Source organism: Abramis brama (assembly GCF_963993115.1).
Source record: "Abramis brama genome assembly, chromosome: 3".
Classification (NCBI taxonomy): Eukaryota; Metazoa; Chordata; class Actinopteri; order Cypriniformes; family Leuciscidae; genus Abramis; species Abramis brama.
The window spans coordinates 13,715,586-13,733,679 of record NC_139965.1 but is presented as its reverse complement, the minus strand read 5'-3'; the positions used below and the strand labels follow the sequence as shown (position 1 = coordinate 13,733,679).

The following is an 18,094-nucleotide window of genomic DNA, read 5'->3' as shown; positions in this document are numbered from 1 at the left end:
ACGACTTCCTTCACTGGAAATGTTCTGACTCTGACTCTCCGATCAAATCACATTTGCATGTCCCTATACAACGTGAGAACCAAAGGGATTTAATGTCATTCTGAGGTGACACAGCAGTTATTCATTTTATATATTAAAAAAACATATAGGTGTCTATGACTAATAACTTTCCTGATCATTTACAAGTGCAATACGGACAGTTTTTGTTGTATTGTAGTTTTTGCCTTTTTTCCCCTGAAATTTACTCTTTTAAATTTACTATATATTTTTCTATGTCATATTCATTAATTAATCAGTTTTACAAGTTTTCTTGAATACTTTTACTGAAATGAAAAATAAAGCAGACTTTGAGGGGACAAAATATATATTGATAATTTTTTATTTTTAAAGATATTTATTTTTTATTTATGTATATTTATTATTTTTATTAACCCTTGTGTTATGTTGCGGGTCAATTTGACCCGTTTAGATTTTATAGTTGCTGAAAATACTGGTTAACCTATGTTTTTTTTCTTGATATAAAAATATTTTGTCGGCCACAGATGGTAAAAATTACCTATCATTTATTTTTTCAAGCTACCTGAAATAATATTAAATCTTTTTTTTTTTTTTTTTGATATTTTGTGACTTTTTTGCATTTATCTTCATGAACATGCATGCAAAGTTTCAACATGCTGGTGTTTTTTTTGACATATACAAACAAAATTACTATTACGTCTGTGATGTTCGCAGGTCAATTTGACCCCCATAGGCTATTCAAAAGCAACTGTACAGACACAACATAAAAACATTTATTTTATGTATCAACTGGGCATCAACTCCAGTTCTAAAGTGTAAGTGTATCTAAAAGTGCTCTAGCCCAAACCAAACACACTTGAAAAAGCTACATCATGGTGTTCAGAGTTAATTGCAAATTACAAATGAAAATCTTTGACAGACACAGATAGTAAAATAAGCTCTCAATTATATATTCAAGATATCTGAAATATCTTGAGACTTCGACATAGACTGCAGGAAAAATTAGCTCAGATTAATTGATTAATTGTTCAGTTATGATTTTCTAAGCAAAAAAAAAAAAAAAAAAGTAAAAAAAAAAATGTATATTCAAATATATATAAATATAATGTATATTCAAATTTTGTCAAAGCAAAACAGTTTTAAAAAATGGTTAAAAAACATTTTCATTAAATCATATCTTCAGATATATATTTTTTGGAATATTTGACAAATGTTGATATTAAAAGTTTACAGTTTGTACCTGAATCTTTGTTGTTTTTCATAGTGTGATTTTTGAGGAATTGTATTGAATCCAATGCGGGTCAATTTGACCCGGACCATAAGGGGAGTGCACAGAATTCCATCATAACACATATATTTTATTTATGTATAGGTTGTGTATATTGTCATTTATTTATTTATTTAAAATGTATTCATTTTATAGTGATAAGTGATCACTCCTTTTCTGTTCCGCATATTAATTTCCGTGAATAATCTGCATTGGTTTAAATAAGATGCATGATTCACTCCCTTCCAGACACTGTCCTTCCAAATCTACTCATATGAAGTAAATCATTAGCTAGTTTTCATTTTTGGGTGAACTCTACTCGTAAAGGTCTTACTTTTTCATCTGATTTTCTGTCTGTTTGTTTCTCATGATTCATTGTAGTTCGCAGTGGTTTCCTGTCCTTCCTTTCTTCTTTGTTCTCTCTGTCCCTTTCTTAAAGACAGTACATATCTCTCTCTCTCTTTCTCTCTTTCTCTCTCTCTCTTTCTCTCTCTCTCTCTCTCTTTCTCTCTCTCTCTTTCTCTCTCTCTTTCTCTCTCTTTTTCTCTCTCTCTCTTTCTTTCTCTCTTTCTCTCTCTCTCTCTTTCTCTCTCTCTTTTTCTCTCTCTCTTTCTCTCTCTCTTTCTCTCTCGTTCCTTCTCTCCTGTGGCGTTGTGATTTGATCTTGCTGCCAGTTCCAATTCGCACCTTCTTTACAGTGATTGCCGTCATTAAGTCCCTTTTTCAAAAAAAAAATTCTTGCCTTTCTGCGCACACACACACACACACACACACACACACACACACACACACACACAAAACTCGCACGCACTTTATCATTGTGCCATTCGCCGCTTTTAAAAGCACCCCACTTTTCCAGCCTAGCTTCTTTTTATCTGGTTAAAAACGTTTAGGCCAGCAAGATTCCAGCGTGATGCCTTACATTAAGCAAACGTTTGTCCGGTCTGCGATTGTTAGCTTATCTCCGCTTACGCTGCAGGCACCTGGCTATCTTCAACGTTGTATCGACGCTGAATCAACGTAACGGCATCATTCAAAGCCGATGCGCTTATCTGAGCCTCCCTGTTTTTTCAGATGGGATCCCAATTTGGGACTCTTGTAGTGGAGAAGAGAGAAACAGACGGGTGAGGATGTGTGTGTGTGTGTGTGTGTGTGTGTGTGTGTGTTTGTACTGCTATACTAGTGAGGACTGAAATGTGACAAAACACCTTTTAAGTGAGGACCTTTTGGTAAAGTGAGGACAAAATCTTGGTCCTCACTTTATTTTTCTCAGTTTAGACCCCAGGGGGGCTGGGCATTGTGCTGTGCAAATTTCTCAGACGTCCTCATTCCAATATCAAATCATGACGAAACTGTGTTTTCTTCATTCTCCTGAGCTCCCCCTAAAGGATAGTGGCGTGTGCTGCAGCCTATTTTCTATTGGCTGGAAGAGTACAACTCTGGATTTTTGATTGGATGGTTTGGTGATTTTTGTGATTGGCCAATGAAAAAATACATATCTTTTAAAAAACTGTATTAATTTATTACTTATAAAATAAACATATCACAATTACACAGCAGTCGTTCGTAAATAAACAGTACATACGATGTTTGGATTTCAGCAACAACTGCCACATAAATTAATTGGAATTTGCAAATGCACTAGATTTTCAACGAACTGCATACTAACAGCGATGTAGTATGGACGCGAATAGTGTGGGTTTTATGCTTTTTTGCGGCAGCATTACGTCATGTGGAGTATACATAGGCCATATCAGAGCGCGCTTTCCGCGAAACGTGACAAGAAGAATGACAGAAAGATTTCGGAGGAGATTACAGCGGCTGCGGCAACACCACAGTGCCTGCGAGCAGAGACACGAAGTAAGTGATGTTTTAAATCATTAAATATGAACTGTCGATTTATTTAACACTTGCATCCGTGTTATTTTAAGATTAAATTCAGTGTTCACGTTTTTATATGTAGGCTGTCGATAAATACAGGGGGTGGGGGGAGAGGTTAAGTCAGCTTTTTACAATACAGATCGTTTAAAAGAAGCTTTAACGTTACAGATAACAGGAAAATTATGCAACAAAGTTTGTTTTAGAGGTACAGCAGCTCTAGAAAAAAAATAATGTCATTGTACAGTCATTGTAAGTTCAGTGTTGATTAATTTATGTTGTAAAAAAGTTATTTATTTAGTTAATTTATCTAAACAACATTTTTAAACAGTGATGTCATCGTCAAGCCCCGTTCAGTTCTCATAGAACACGGTCAAATCAACAATATTATTAAGAATTATAACAATAACCGAACTTTTTTTGTTTTTACTGTTCACTAAGCGCTACCAAAAAGTATAATTCTCTTCATTAAAACATAGCCTACCTAACTTAGAGGCACTCATTTTAAGACTTAAGTTATTAAGACAATTAAGACAAATAAATTTAGCTATGTTTGTTAGTAGATGAGAAGTGGCACTGTAACATACATTCAATACTTCATTTTGTAAAGAATTGGGAAATATATTTTGTATAGATCAGTTTTCATAAATGATTTTAACGTCGAATAGGGGGAGAGCTGACTGCTCACTTAAAATCGCTTGACGTGCGTCTTCTGGAGTAAACTCCCTCAGTCCCCATCCCCCACTCTTGCTCTCAGTGGGGGATGGGGACTGCTGCTGCTGAGCTCGTTTACTCGAGAAGACTCAGGTGGGTCATGTCTATATCTTCGTTTGTAGAATTATTTCATAACACTTTATAATAAGTAGTAATAAAGTCCTTACAACTCATTTGCCAACTCTTCATAGTTGATATATTGCAGTCTTTATATTATTCATATATGTATAGCCTGTATACAAATAGTGATGTCTTCAACTTTTGCCACTGAAATTAAAAAATTACTGTTTAATTAGCTCATATGTAAAGAGAGAGAGATTGCTTTTAGCTTTAACATCTTTTGTTAACCATATGAGTTATGTACAGCAGCTTTAGAAGAAAATAATGTCATTGTCCAGCTTAAGTAAGTTCAGTGTTGATTAATTTCTGTTGTAAAAAGTTATTTATTTAGTTAATTTATGTAAACAACATTTTTAAACAGTGATGTCATCGTCAAGCTCCGTTCAGTTCTCATAGAACACGGTCAAATCAACAATATTATTAAGAATTATAACAATAACCGAACTTTTTTTGTTTTTACTGTTCACCAAAAAGTATGATTATATTCATTAAAACATAGCCTACCTAATTTCTAGGCACTTATTTTTAAGACAGAACAGAAATTACTGTTTAATTAGCTCATAAAGAGATAGATATTGCTTTTATGCTTTAACATAAAAGACTATTAATTAAGACTTAAATAAATTTAGATATGTTTGTTGGTAGTTGAGAAGTGGCACTGTAACATACATCCAATACCTCATTTTGTAAAGAATTGGGAAATATATTTTGTACAGATCAGTTTTCATAAATGATTTTAATGTCGAATAGGGTGAGAGCTGACTGCTCACTTAAAATCGCTTGATGTGCGTCTTCAGGAGTAAACTCCCTCAGTCCCCATCCCCCACTCTCGCTCCCCCATCCCCCACTCTGGCTCTCAGAGGGGGATGGGGACTGAGGGAGTTTACTCCTGAAGACGCACGTCAAGCGATTTTAAGTGAGCAGTCAGCTCAGCAACTGCTGCTCCTGAGCTCGTTTTCTCGAGAAGACTCAGGTCAAGTCTATCTTCGTTTGTAGAATTATTTCATAACACTTTATAGTAAGTAGTAATAAATCCCTTACAACTCATTTGCCAACTCTTCATAGTTGATATATTGCAGTCTTTATATTATTCATATATGAATAGCCCGTATACAAATAGTGATGTCTTCAACTTTTGCTACTGTAATTAAGAAATTACTGTTTAATTAGCTCATATGTAAAGAGATAGATATTGCTTTTATGCTTTAACATCTTTTGTTAACCATATGAGATGAGTGATGTACAGCATTAAACCAGTAGTAAAGGAGTTGTTAATGGTGTTAGGAGTATCTCTATCTAATCTAGGTGTTTTTGTAGTTTTTGACGTCTAGGAGACAAGTATGCATATATTTTGTTTAGTTTTCTTTGTGTTAGCTTAATTTTTTTTGTTTTCTGTTGCCTTTGAGTTAAAGGGTTGGTTCACCTAAAAATGAAAATTCTGTCAGTAATTACTCAACCTTATGTTGTTCCAACCCCGTAAGACCTTCGTTCATCTTCTAAACACAAATTAAGATATTTTTGATTAAATCTGAGAGCTGTCTCACTCCTCCATAGGCTTCTGTGTGAACACAAACTCGACCCGGGATCGATGCCGGGTTAGGGACCTAGTAACATTGCCGTGTTCAGTCCCGGAACGTGCGCTGTGTGAACAAAAGCCATAATAATGCCGTGTCATAGTGATGACGCTGAAGCCGGGATTGTTCGCCAGCTGTGAAACGATACGTAATGCGCAAGTTTATGATCGAATCAGAGCAAAAAATGCACAAGCATGGTTTTTCGAGAGAGAAATCGCAGCTCATAAGCAAACTTGAGACGCTGCTGAGACATTACTAGTCACATCGATGTCACGTGTCTTTACAGGATTTTTACGGGTTGTGTGTGAACACACTCTCTGATTCCGGAAAATCACTGGCAGGGTGAATAAACCAAAATCAAACGAACCCGAGTCGAATCCCAGGTCACTTTATCCGTGTATTTTCCGGAATATCTGTGTGAAAGGGGCTAAAGTTAGTAAAGACATCGTTAAAATAGTCCAAGTGACCACAGTGGCTCAACCTTAAGTTTATCAAGCGACAACAATACTTTTACTCGTGTCAAAGGCCCACACAGAAGAATAGTTAAATAAAGTTGTTATTTTTGGGTGGGTTTTGCGCACTAAAAGTATTCTTGTCGCTTGATAAACTTAAGGTTGAGCCACTGTGGTCACTTGGACTATTTTAAACATTGTCTTTTCTAACTTTCTGGGCCGGCAAGTTTCGATCCCAAAGAAGTCTATGAAGGAGTGAGCAAGATCTCAGATTTCATCAAAAATATCTTAATTTGTGTTCCGAAGATGAACGAAAGTCTTACGGGCAACATGAACAACATGAGGGTGAGTAAATGATGACAGAATTTTCATTTTGGGGTGAATTAACCCTTTAACTTTATAAATTATTGATTACAGATGGAAATTTCATGGCAAGACAGACAGAAGAGGGATGAGGAGGACGAAGACAGACAGAAGAGGGATAAGGAGTACCAAGACGGACAGAAGAGGGATGAGGAGGACCAAAACGGACAGAAGAGGGATGAGGAGGACCAAAACGGACAGAAGAGGGATGAGGAGGACCAAGACGGACAAAACGACACCCTTCATATTGTCCAAGAAATTTGTATAGAGGTAAGTCATAGTTAAGGGCATTTTTCTTTATAATGTATGATTTAAACAGGTCATTGTATGTCTTTTTTATTATACATTATTATACATATATTCACAAACAGCTATAGACTATACATTTTCACCCAAAAATTACCATTTTTCTTTTACTCCCTCATGTAGTTTCAAACCTGTATGAATTTCTTTTTTCTGCTGAACACAAAAGAAGATATTTTGAAAAATGTCGGTAACCAGACAGTTGATGGACCCCATTGACTTCCATAGTATTTTTTTTTTCCTACTATGGAAGTCAATGGGGTCCAAGATCTGTTTGGTTACAGACATTTTTCAAAATATCTTCTTTTGTGATCAGCAGAAAAAAGAAATTCATACAGGTTTGAAACAACTTGTAAATGATGACAGAATTTTAATTTTTGGGCGAACTATCCCTTTAACCTCTACTTTGGTTATGTCATTAGGGTTAGGGTTAGGGTTAGACCAAATCAGATAAACAAACCTAACCTAAACAAAAACCAAACTAACCCTAACAAAATTGATATAAAAAAAATATCACTGTTAACATTTTAACATAATATTAATATGAAAAAAGTAGTGTAAGCAATGAATCATAAATGTTTTCTTTTGAAAATGATTATTACCAGATTTCCTGAGTTTTCATAAAACATGTTTTTTAGACTACAAGTACGGTCACATTTACAGTTGCTCTGCAAAATAATTTGTTACACAGAACTTTATTATATTAAATATTAATCAAAAATGATTCACACCTTCACAAAATCCAATCATTCAGTGTAAGAGTAAAAAAATGACAAAACATTATTTAGTAAGTTTATTTGATTCACAGCGATCAATCGGTGCATCTCTACCATTTTGGTGTCAAAAGATCAAGGACTTCTCGATGCATGACCGCTTTCATTTGAAAAGTTAACATTAAAGAAATAGTTCATTCAAACACCCTCATCTGCATCTATTTCATATTTCATTCTTCTGTGGAATGAAAGTGTTTTGGCTTTGGGGCAACATATAGACTATGGAATGATTTATTATAATTTTTTAACCATTATCTAATTTTAACCATTGTGATCTTTGTTGAAGTAACTGAATCTTTGTGAAGTTTGTGAATGTTAAAATTGTTTTTGTAAACAGGAGCAATCGAACCAGGCTGACAGTGACTCAACTGATGAGGGCAGTGTCTTTATTCCTTCGGTGGAGGAGTCTACTGATGATGATGATGACTTTTGTTCAGAAGAGTCAAAGATTGAAAAGGACATTGGAAAGACTAGAAAAGACAAAATGTTTCATTCAGCTAAAGAGATTGAGAAGGCAAAGCAGAGAAAAATGACAATCAAAACAAGTCAGCAAAATCCTGAAGGCAAACGCATTTGGAACAAAAAACAGTACTGTGTCTACTGTGAAAAATCACAAAGCAAGATTTCTAGACACCTTGAGAGAAGTCATTCGAATGAGGTAGAAGTAGCTAAAGCCTTCAGTTTTCCAAAAGGATCAAAGAAAAGAAAGGTTCTTCTTGAACAGCTTCGGAACCAGGGTAATTACTATCATAATATAGGAGTCTTGGAAACTGGACGTGGCGAGATTGTTACTTGGCGACAACCAACTGCAGATGCAGTACTTTCGGATTTCCTTCCCTGCCCTGATTGTCTGGCCTTCTTCATGAAAAAAGACCTATGGAAACACTCTAAGACATGTAGGGGACAGGGGGATGTGAAGAAACGGAAAGGTGAGAGCGTGAGATCAGCTGCAGCCTGTCTGATACCAATGGCAGCAAAGTGCTCTGCAGATATTAGGGCTCTTTTGCAAACCATGCGCCAAGATGAAATAACACAAACCATAATGAAGGACAGTTTGATTTGTCTTTATGGTGAATCGCTTTATACAAAGTGTGGCCATGACAAATCACAACATCACTACATAATTCAAAAAATGAGGGAGCTGGCCAGGTTTATGATTGAAGTAAAGACAAAATCTAAAAAAGTGAGGAACCTTACAGAGCTCTGTAAGCCAGAGAACTTTCTGTTAGCAGTCACAGCTTGTAAGGAAGTAAGTCAATTTCAATCAGATTTAAATATGTTTAAAACTCCCTCTCTTGCTCTGAAAATTGGATACTCATTGAAGAAAGCCTGCCAGCTCAGTTTAGGACAATGTTTAATGGCCGGGGACAGAGACACTGAAAAAAAGTTGAAAAACTTCATCAAACTAATTGATAGTCATTGGCGTACTAACATTTCGAGTCAGGCCCTCAACACTTTGCAGCAAAGCAAGTGGAACAAGGGGGACAGTATTCCCCTTACGGAAGATGCCATGGCTTTACAAAAACACCTCAAAAGTGTGGAGCAGGTCTCAAAACAAAAACTCAAAGAGAATGTGAATGTCGCTGACTGGAAGGTCTTGGCTGAGACTTTGCTCAGTCAAATCATTCTTTTTAATCGGAGACGTGTAGGTGAAGCATCCAAATTGCTCCTTACATCATATGCGAGTCGAAACGCCAAGCCTCCTAACGAAGATGTGGTAAAATCACTGACTAAATTAGAACAACAGTTGTGTAATGAGTTGACTCGATTAGAGATCCGAGGGAAGAGAGGCAAGAAAGTGCCTGTCCTTCTTACAAAGGACATGGTTGAGTCCATGGACATGCTGAATGAAAGCAGGAGCAAAGTGGGCATCGACGAAGACAATCCTTATGTTTTTGCCAGGGTGGGGGCTTTAACTCACATCCGTGGATCAGACTGTTTGAGGAAATTTTCGAAAACCTGTGGCGCGAAAGACCCCAGGAGCCTTACATCGACCAAATTGAGAAAACAAGTAGCAACGTTAAGTCAAATCATGAATTTGAAAAACAATGAACTTGACCAGTTGGCCAAATTCCTGGGACACGACATTAGAGTGCACCGAGAGTACTACAGACTGTCCGAAAATACAATTCAACTAGCAAAAGTAAGCAAGTTGCTTTTGTCTTTAGAAAAAGGTGCAGACTGTTATAAAGGAAAGTCTTTGGAGGAGATTACCTTCAGTACTGAGGGTGAGTAAAATGGATTTGGATATTCACACTACAGTGATTGTATTTAATGCAATATATCTGTGGTTTTGTATTGTTTTGTTTATATGACATTTTTTTAATTGTTTGCTTTACAGAGACTGAAAATGACACAAGCCCTGCTTCCAGATGCCGACAAGAGCATGAATGCCAAACCACAGAAAAAGGTCAGTGCTAAAGAGATCTAGTGGTTAGCTTAAAGGTGATAATGGAAAGGTTGCTGATTTAAACCCTGCAAGGAGCAATCCACAACCATAGTGTCCTGGAGTAAAAGTGTCCTGGGTTTTCTATTCTGTCATCACTTCAAAGGGATAGTTCACATAAAAATGAAAATTCTGTCATTATTTACTCACCCTCGAGTTGAATTTCTTTGTTCAACTGAACACAAAGGAAGAAATTTTGAAGAATGTTTGTAACCAAACAGTTTTGGGGCACCATTGACTTCCATAGTAGGAAAATAAATACTATGGAAGCCAGTGGTGACCCAACACTGTTTGGTTACAAACATTTGGAGTATCGATATATCTGCCCTTTCCAATGAACACAAAAACACACAGTATTCTCAGACAACTTTTTCCAGATATGATCAAATAAGCAAATTAGCAAATGCTTATCAACATGCAGTTTTGACATGATTTAACTTTACACTGTTATGATCTCCAGAAGCCTCAGAAAATGAAGATGAACAACTCTCTACCTCAGAACAACTCTCTTTCTCTACCTCAGAACAACTCTCTACCTCAAAGTCTATCCGTCGCAAACACAAGCGCCACATCTCAGAAGCGGGTAAGTAGTCAGTAGAGCTGTTATGCATGTTATGTAGAATCTGTCTCTTGATAAGATTAACACAGTTTTGACATGTGATTAAACTTTACACTGTTATGATCTCCAGAAGCCTCAGAGAATGAAGATGAACAACTCTCTACCTCAAAGTCTATCCGTCGCAAACACACACGCCACATCTCAGAAGCGGGTAAGTAGTCAGGAGAGCTGTTATGCATGTTATGTAGAATCTGTCTCTTGCTAAGATAAAGAGTTTTGACATGTGATTAAACTTTACACTGTTATGATCTCCAGAAGCCTCAGAAAATGAAGATGAACAACTCTCTACCTCAGAACAACTCTTTATCTCTACCTCAGAACAACTCTCTACCTCAAAGTCTATCCGTCGCAAACGCAAGCGCCACATCTCAGAAGCGGGTAAGTAGTCAGTAGAGATGTTATGCATGTTATGTAGAATCTGTCTCTTGATAAGATTAACACAGTTTTGACATGTGATTAAACTTTACACTGTTATGATCTCCAGAAGCCTCAGAGAATGAAGATGAACAACTCTCTACCTCAGAACAACTCTCTACCTCAGAACAACTCTCTATCTCTACCTCAGAACAACTCTCTACCTCAAAGTCTATCCGTCGCAAACGCAAGCGCCACATCTCAGAAGCGGGTAAGTAATCAGTAGAGCTGTTATGCATGTTATGTAGAATCTGTCTCTTGCTAAGATAAAGAGTTTTGACATGTGATTAAACTTTACACTGTTATGATCTCCAGAAGCCTCAGAAAATGAAGATGAACAACTCTCTACCTCAGAACAACTCTCTACCTCAAAGTCTGTCCGTCGCAAACACAAGCGCCACATCTCAGAAGCGGGTAAGTAATCAGTAGAGCTGTTATGCATGTTATGTAGAATCTGTCTCTTGATAAGATTAACACAGTTTTGACATGTGATTAAACTTTACACTGTTATGATCTCCAGAAGCCTCAGAGAATGAAGATGAACAACTCTCTACCTCAAAGTCTATCCGTCGCAAACGCAAGCGCCACATCTCAGAAGCGGGTAAGTAATCAGTAGAGCTGTTATGCATGTTATGTAGAATCTGTCTCTTGATAAGATTAACACAGTTTTGACATGTGATTAAACTTTACACTGTTATGATCTCCAGAAGCCTCAGAGAATGAAGATGAACAAATCTCTACCTCAAAGTCTGTCCGTCGCAAACGCAAGCGCCACATCTCAGAAGCGGGTAAGTAATCAGTAGAGCTGTTATGCATGTTATGTAGAATCTGTCTCTTGATAAGATTAACACAGTTTTGACATGTGATTAAACTTTACACTGTTATGATCTCCAGAAGCCTCAGAGAATGAAGATGAACAACTCTCTACCTCAAAGTCTATCCGTCGCAAACACAAGCGCCACATCTCAGAAGCGGGTAAGTAATCAGTAGAGCTGTTATGCATGTTATGTAGAATCTGTCTCTTGATAAGATTAACACAGTTTTGACATGTGATTAAACTTTACACTGTTATGATCTCCAGAAGCCTCAGAGAATGAAGATGAACAACTCTCTACCTCAAAGTCTATCCGTCGCAAACGCAAGCGCCACATCTCAGAAGCGGGTAAGTAATCAGTAGAGCTGTTATGCATGTTATGTAGAATCTGTCTCTTGATAAGATTAACACAGTTTTGACATGTGATTAAACTTTACACTGTTATGATCTCCAGAAGCCTCAGAGAATGAAGATGAACAAATCTCTACCTCAAAGTCTGTCCGTCGCAAACGCAAGCGCCACATCTCAGAAGCGGGTAAGTAATCAGTAGAGATGTTATGCATGTTATGTAGAATCTGTCTCTTGATAAGATTAACACAGTTTTGACGTGATTAAACTTTACACTGTTATGATCTCCAGAAGCCTCAGAGAATGAAGATGAACAACTCTCTACCTCAAAGTCTATCAGTCGCTCTCCTGCACGTAAACAACACATTATAGAAATGTTCTCAGGTAATGAATATGCTGCTCTTCTGCACAACTTATACAACCTGGTCAATTCTTAGCTGAGAAGCTTGATTTTTACATTGACATTTAATCATTTAGCTGACGCTTTTATCCAAAGCGACTTACAAATGAGGAGAGCAATAGAACTAATCAGACCAACAATATGATTAAACAGTATACAAGTTCTTTAACAACTCTCAAGTTAGTCTAACACAGTACACATAGCAAGTTTTTTTGTTGTTTTTTTATCACAAAAAAGTTAATAGAATAGCTAAGTGCTAGTATTAATTGGTCAGGTGCTGATAAAAAAGATGTGTCTTTAGACGTTTTTGTTTTGATATCTGTCTGTAGCCAAGTTTCCATCCAGTTTTTGCGCTGATTTGTTATCTACAGAATCGAAACTTGATGTCTCCAGCCTGTCTCCATATAATTGGCCTTTTACCGCTAAAATGATGTGCGTGAAGCCATCCCTAAAGAAACGTATAGTCAAATAAGTTTTGTTTCACAAAACAATCTACCCTTGAGCAGTTTCCATACATCATTATTATATAATTATATTGTATCTCGTGCGCTCCAAATATTTCTAAAATGTCTAGAGTAATGAGACAATAAAAATGTGGCCAGTTTACTGCTTAATATTGTTACACAGGGTTCCTACACAGTTTGTAAAAGTATGGAATTTGATTTGAGTAATTTCCAGGTCTGGAAAAGTATGGAAAAACTAAATCAGAGTATGGAAAAATATTAGTTTTTTCCAGACTATTGCCCCTATTCAGTTTTCTAAAATATAAAATACAGAATTTCTAAAAATAAATGTATTACACAGACTGGGTTAAAAATATAAATTTCTCGATTTTTATCTATTTTATGAACTAATATCAATAAATAAATCCCAATCTTTTAGTCTGCTTTTTTCAGTTGATCAATAAAACTTTGTAGAGCCTCCCATCCAATAAATCACAGTAAGCTTTGTTTCATATCAAAAGTAACAAAGCTCAAAGTATCAGCTTACAAATTCCATCCATTTTATTATGAAAATCAAACAATAGATACTGTTTTGGCGCTCTTTAATGTGGCAGATCGCTATAGTGCCTTAGTTCAAGCGGCAGCGCACACGTAAGCTAATCATCTCTTCCGCTTTACTACTAGTTACAGCACAAAATAAACATGAATAAACATCAGAAGGAATGTTTAAAGATTAAGTATAACTTACTGTCTCATTTAATCACTCAATCAGTGTTTCAACCTCGGAAATACGTGAACCGGGGTGCCCAATCCTGTTCCTGGAGATTACCTACCAGCAGAGTTCAGCTCCAACCCAGATTTTGTAGCGTTAAACCTTCTTTATTTGTTTCCAAACAATCCTTGGGTGGAAATCTGGCTAGTGATGAAACCTGTGATTATAGAGTGAGGTTTCTTTATACATTTAGCTACAGCTTTTAAAAATGTTGTTTATTTTGACATGTTGTTTCGTGTTTCAGGAACGAAAGCTCCTAGGAGGCCATGGCGTAGCGAAGAGCAGGGCGCTGTAAAGCGCACACTGGGAAAATTCTTTGCCTTGAGAAAAGTTCCTGGAAAAGCAGAGTGTCAGTCATGTCTGGATGCAAATCCAGTCCTTAGGTCAAGATCTTGGGTTGACATTAAAAACTTTGTCCATAACACTATTCAAACCATGAAAAGGAAACTTGCTTCTTGAAGGAATGCTCTCTTTTTCTTGCTTTCATTTCTTTCTTTTTTTTGTTGGAGAAATAGAAATATTTAATATTTTGTATAAACTCTATGCACTTTACTGTACCTACCTTTCCCTTTTCAGAGGAAGCAAGCACTTTACATTCCTTTGATTTTGTACTAAATACAAAAGATTTCTATTTCTCCAGTAGTGCATTTCATTTACATTTCCCTTATCAGAGTAAGCACTTCTTTCTTTTTTTTGGTTGGACAAATAGAAATCTTTTGTATTTTGTGTAAACTCTATGCACTTTACCTACATTTCTTCAGTGGAAGAAAGCACTTAATGTCTGAATACAGTATGTGCAAAATTATTATGCAAGTTGATATTCTGATCATTGCTTCATTTGCAATCAAGCAGATTAATGTGGTTTGTAAAATGCTTGGGAAAAACAGATGATCAGAATATCATCTTGCATAATAATTATGCAGGCACTGTATATTGATTTCTACTGATTACTAATTTTCATGTTTTTCATTGTCTGTTTAGTTTCTGTTAAGTCTGTGCGAGTTCATGATAGTTTCTATGGTTATGCATTTGCACAGCTTCCGTTGAGCTGTTCCTGTTTACTTTCCTCATTTACTCTGTGTCTGTTTAGTTTAGTTCTCAGTCTGTTTAGTGGTTGTGTTCGCTATTCATCTGCCTTGTCTTCTGTGCACCTTGAGTCTTCTATTAAATACTGTGTTGTTCCCTAGTCTTGGGTCGTGCGCCCAGTGTGGAGACTGACACAAAATAAAGGGCACTTTTCCCATGCAGAATGAAAAGTATCGTTTTTGTGTATTGCATTGCTTACACACATTTCTGCCAAAATTCTAAATTCTTGTAGGAATGAACCCTGTCCTATTGGATTTTGGCTTCATAAGTCTATATAATAATGTTTATTTTTCTAAATTAAAACCCAAACTTTCTCACTTAATCATTTTCTCTCTAGAGAGTCCATAGCAGTTCATGTAATAAAGTTTCTTGATCATCATATTAGAATGAGTTCTGAAGGATCATGTGACACTGAAGACTGGAGTAATGATGCTGAAAATTCAGCTTTGATACACTGCTATATACTCACATAGAAAGCATATTTTACATTGGAATAATATTTCATTGTTTACCTTATTTTTGAATATATATATATATAAAACATAAGTAAAGTTTTTTTGTTTATATATATATATATATATATAACACGTTATATTAGGATTCCATGTAAATCACAGAAGAGAAATTTATATACTTGGTGGTTATAAATTCATTTCAACATAATATAAGTAATTATATATGCGATTTTTAAAAAACGCATACTGTCTAAAAGTTTTGGTTAATTTAGAGAGAAATGCATGGCTTGGTGCAGTTAATGTATCCATGGCAACGTTAATTCAATTCGTATCGTACATATTTTACGAGTTGCCCAATTCGTATGAATATTGACGCTAAAGGGTGCCCTGTGCGTCGGATATTGACGAAATTTCAAAAGCATATACTGACGCTTTCGAAATTTCGTCAATATCCGACGCACAGGGCACCCTTTAACGTCTATATGAGACGCATAACCCAGTACCACAGACCTAAACCTACCCATAACCGAAGCGTCTCATATTGACGCTAAGGGTGCTTTGTACGTCGGATATTGACGAAATTTCGAAATATGACGATTTGGGGTGAGAATGCGTTGCAGCGTTGATTTGTACGAATTAAGCTACCTTTTACTCACTCGAACGAATTGGTCGTGAGGTAGCGTTGGCGGAACCGGTTTAAATCAATGGTCAGTAAGAGACAATCAATCTTTATCCTTTACAATTAAAACATTATTTTATTTTTAAATTGACAGCATCAAAATCGTATGTTGTTGATTATGTACATTTTTTAATACTAATAAAACCTTTGAATAATTAATATTTTGTCTATAGTATGATATACGCATTTAAATAGGCTATACTTTCCACTTAGCAACAGCGTGACCTCACAAGTTTGTGTATTTTCTTGTGTGTGTTTTCTATTTTATCGTTTGCGTGTCTTCTATATTTAAAGTGATTTTCGTGCGTATGGAGCCACCTAATGGTGATCAATGGCATTCGTTTGTCTCTATGGCCTTTAGAATGCCTGGTCCTCACTAATGCTTAGTTCTGCCAAGGTCCTCACTAATATAGCTAAACCAGTATGTGTGTGTGTGTGTGTGTGTGTGTGTGTGTGTGTGTGTGTGTGTGTGTGTGTGTGCACAGGGGGAAGGTCAGAGGTCATTGTAAGAGAAACTGATGGCATAAGGTCATGGGGGGAGGTTTGTTGAGGTTAAAGGGGGGTTTGGTTAGTTGGGGTTTAGGGGTTAAGCCTCTATAGGATTGAGTCTAAAGTTAATATCCAGCCCTAGTCCAAGCAAAAACCACTCTCGCCCCAGTCCATGAATCAACAACAGGTCCTTTGACGCCGAGTGTGTGTGTGTGTCTTCAGAATTAAACCCTAGCTGGGAGTTTCCCACTTCATTTTATATCCCTTTAAAAAAAAATCTGTTGTTCCATTCCCGTAAGGAGACATGCCGATCCTGTCAGCGATGTCAGTGGCATTCTGTGGGTATTTCTGTCCGGATGGCGCCGTTTACCAGGCACTGCGGTCGTACCCTTGATGTCACACCTCCTTGTAAGACGCACACACGCCCTCATATGCGGCTCTTTTAAAACAGGAAGCCGGAGCACCACATTTCACACACTGTGATGTAGAGCACATGGCAACATTTATCTTAAACCTTCATTTCTGTCTAATTAACAAAAACGAGATATACAACCGGCTTAATTTAAACCACCGTTACACATGCTGCACACATGTGCATTTATCTGCCGTTGCATGTGTGTGTTTGTGTGCGCTGCAGAGCGGAAGACGGACATAAATTCTCACCGGTGTCATTGCAGTGGCATTAATTAAAGCTCACCGTTGTGTGCTGTGTTTGTGTGTGTGTTTATGTGACTGTGAGGTCGTCGTTAGCTTCACGTCAGTCTTCGTTTTCTTGTATTGGTGCTCTTGTTATGCATTGTTTTTCATGGGGCACCATTGGTGGTCCTGGCTCACTTGTTGCAGATCAGACATGACCCCCAACTTTTTAGGGACTTGGTCATTCATTTCATACTAGCACCGTGCCACAACCAAACGCAACGGCACAAAATTTTAAGCAACAGTAATTTGTCTGTCTACCCCGAACTTGAAAATTCAGTGCGACGAGATGCAATCAGTCAGAAATCACAGTCAATCAGAAGAGTCTGTAGATCGGTTGTTTGCTTTTTCTTTTCTTTTTCCTTTTTGCACAATTTTTATGTTTTTTTCTTGAAAACTGAGTGATTTAATATTTATATTATATATATCCATATACATACATATATTTCTCAACTTCCCTGGTCTCGCTCTGTCTGTTTTTGTTGTGCTTTGCTTTGGTCTAGTGAGATTTCAGTGTGGTTGGGGCTTTTGTTTAGTATAAGTATAGACAACATTTATTTATTTAATATGATTTTTTTAAATATTTTTTTATATTTATATACTGTATTGGTTTAGTTGGCATTTACTTTTATTAATTTAGTTATATAATATAGTATTTATGTAAAAGTTCAGTATATTGAGATAATGCATTTTTCTTTTTGTTTATTATTATTATTATTATTTCTATCATTTGTTTGTTTTTAATATTTATTTAATTAATTTTATTTTCCAAAAAATCAGGAATTTTAAACGGCATGAGTGTGTCTAAATATAGATTTTTCTGTTTAAAATAAATAATCTGTGGCAAATCAACTAAATTCCAACATGTGCATGGCGATATTTTTTTCAAAACTCCAGAATCGTGTGTGTGTGTGTGTGTGTGTGGTCCTGGTAAACACTATGTTATGGGGACAAAATTTGGGGTACATTTT

The 18,094-nt window shown here is 36.4% G+C and overlaps 1 protein-coding gene across 3 annotated transcripts; it reads left to right on the top strand.

Moving 5' to 3' along the window:
* The first annotated feature begins 2,436 nt into the window (after positions 1–2,436).
* On the top strand, positions 2,437–15,067 carry LOC311079475 (uncharacterized protein). 3 transcript variants are annotated; one of them, XM_084108927.1, is made up of 14 exons: positions 3,159–3,970; positions 6,441–6,656; positions 7,800–9,690; positions 9,804–9,872; positions 10,369–10,491; positions 10,598–10,678; positions 10,783–10,905; positions 11,012–11,152; positions 11,257–11,355; positions 11,462–11,542; positions 11,649–11,729; positions 12,210–12,290; positions 12,395–12,487; positions 13,963–15,067. In XM_084108927.1, exons 2-14 carry the CDS (start codon positions 6,441–6,443, stop codon positions 14,175–14,177), a joined length of 3,294 nt encoding a protein of 1,097 aa, XP_083965053.1. In that variant the 5' UTR covers positions 3,159–3,970; the 3' UTR covers positions 14,178–15,067. The 3 variants fall into 3 exon arrangements, with proteins under 3 accessions (XP_083965054.1, XP_083965053.1, XP_083965052.1); XM_084108926.1 differs by lacking the exon at positions 3,159–3,970 and adding an exon at positions 5,021–6,368; XM_084108928.1 differs by lacking the exons at positions 3,159–3,970; positions 10,783–10,905; positions 11,012–11,152; ... (2 more) ...; positions 11,649–11,729; positions 12,210–12,290 and adding an exon at positions 2,437–3,145 and having other exon boundaries at positions 13,963–15,063.
* The last annotated feature ends 3,027 nt before the right edge of the window (positions 15,068–18,094 follow it).

Bases quoted from the DNA above. Each gene is read 5' to 3' on its own strand.
- LOC311079475 (XM_084108926.1), top strand. From the start codon at position 6,330: ATGAACGAAAGTCTTACGGGCAACATGAACAACATGAGG. The intron at 10,906-11,011 runs GTAAGTAGTCAG...TATGATCTCCAG, and splicing joins GCGCCACATCTCAGAAGCGG to AAGCCTCAGAGAATGAAGAT. The intron at 12,488-13,962 runs GTAATGAATATG...TTCGTGTTTCAG, and splicing joins CATTATAGAAATGTTCTCAG to GAACGAAAGCTCCTAGGAGG.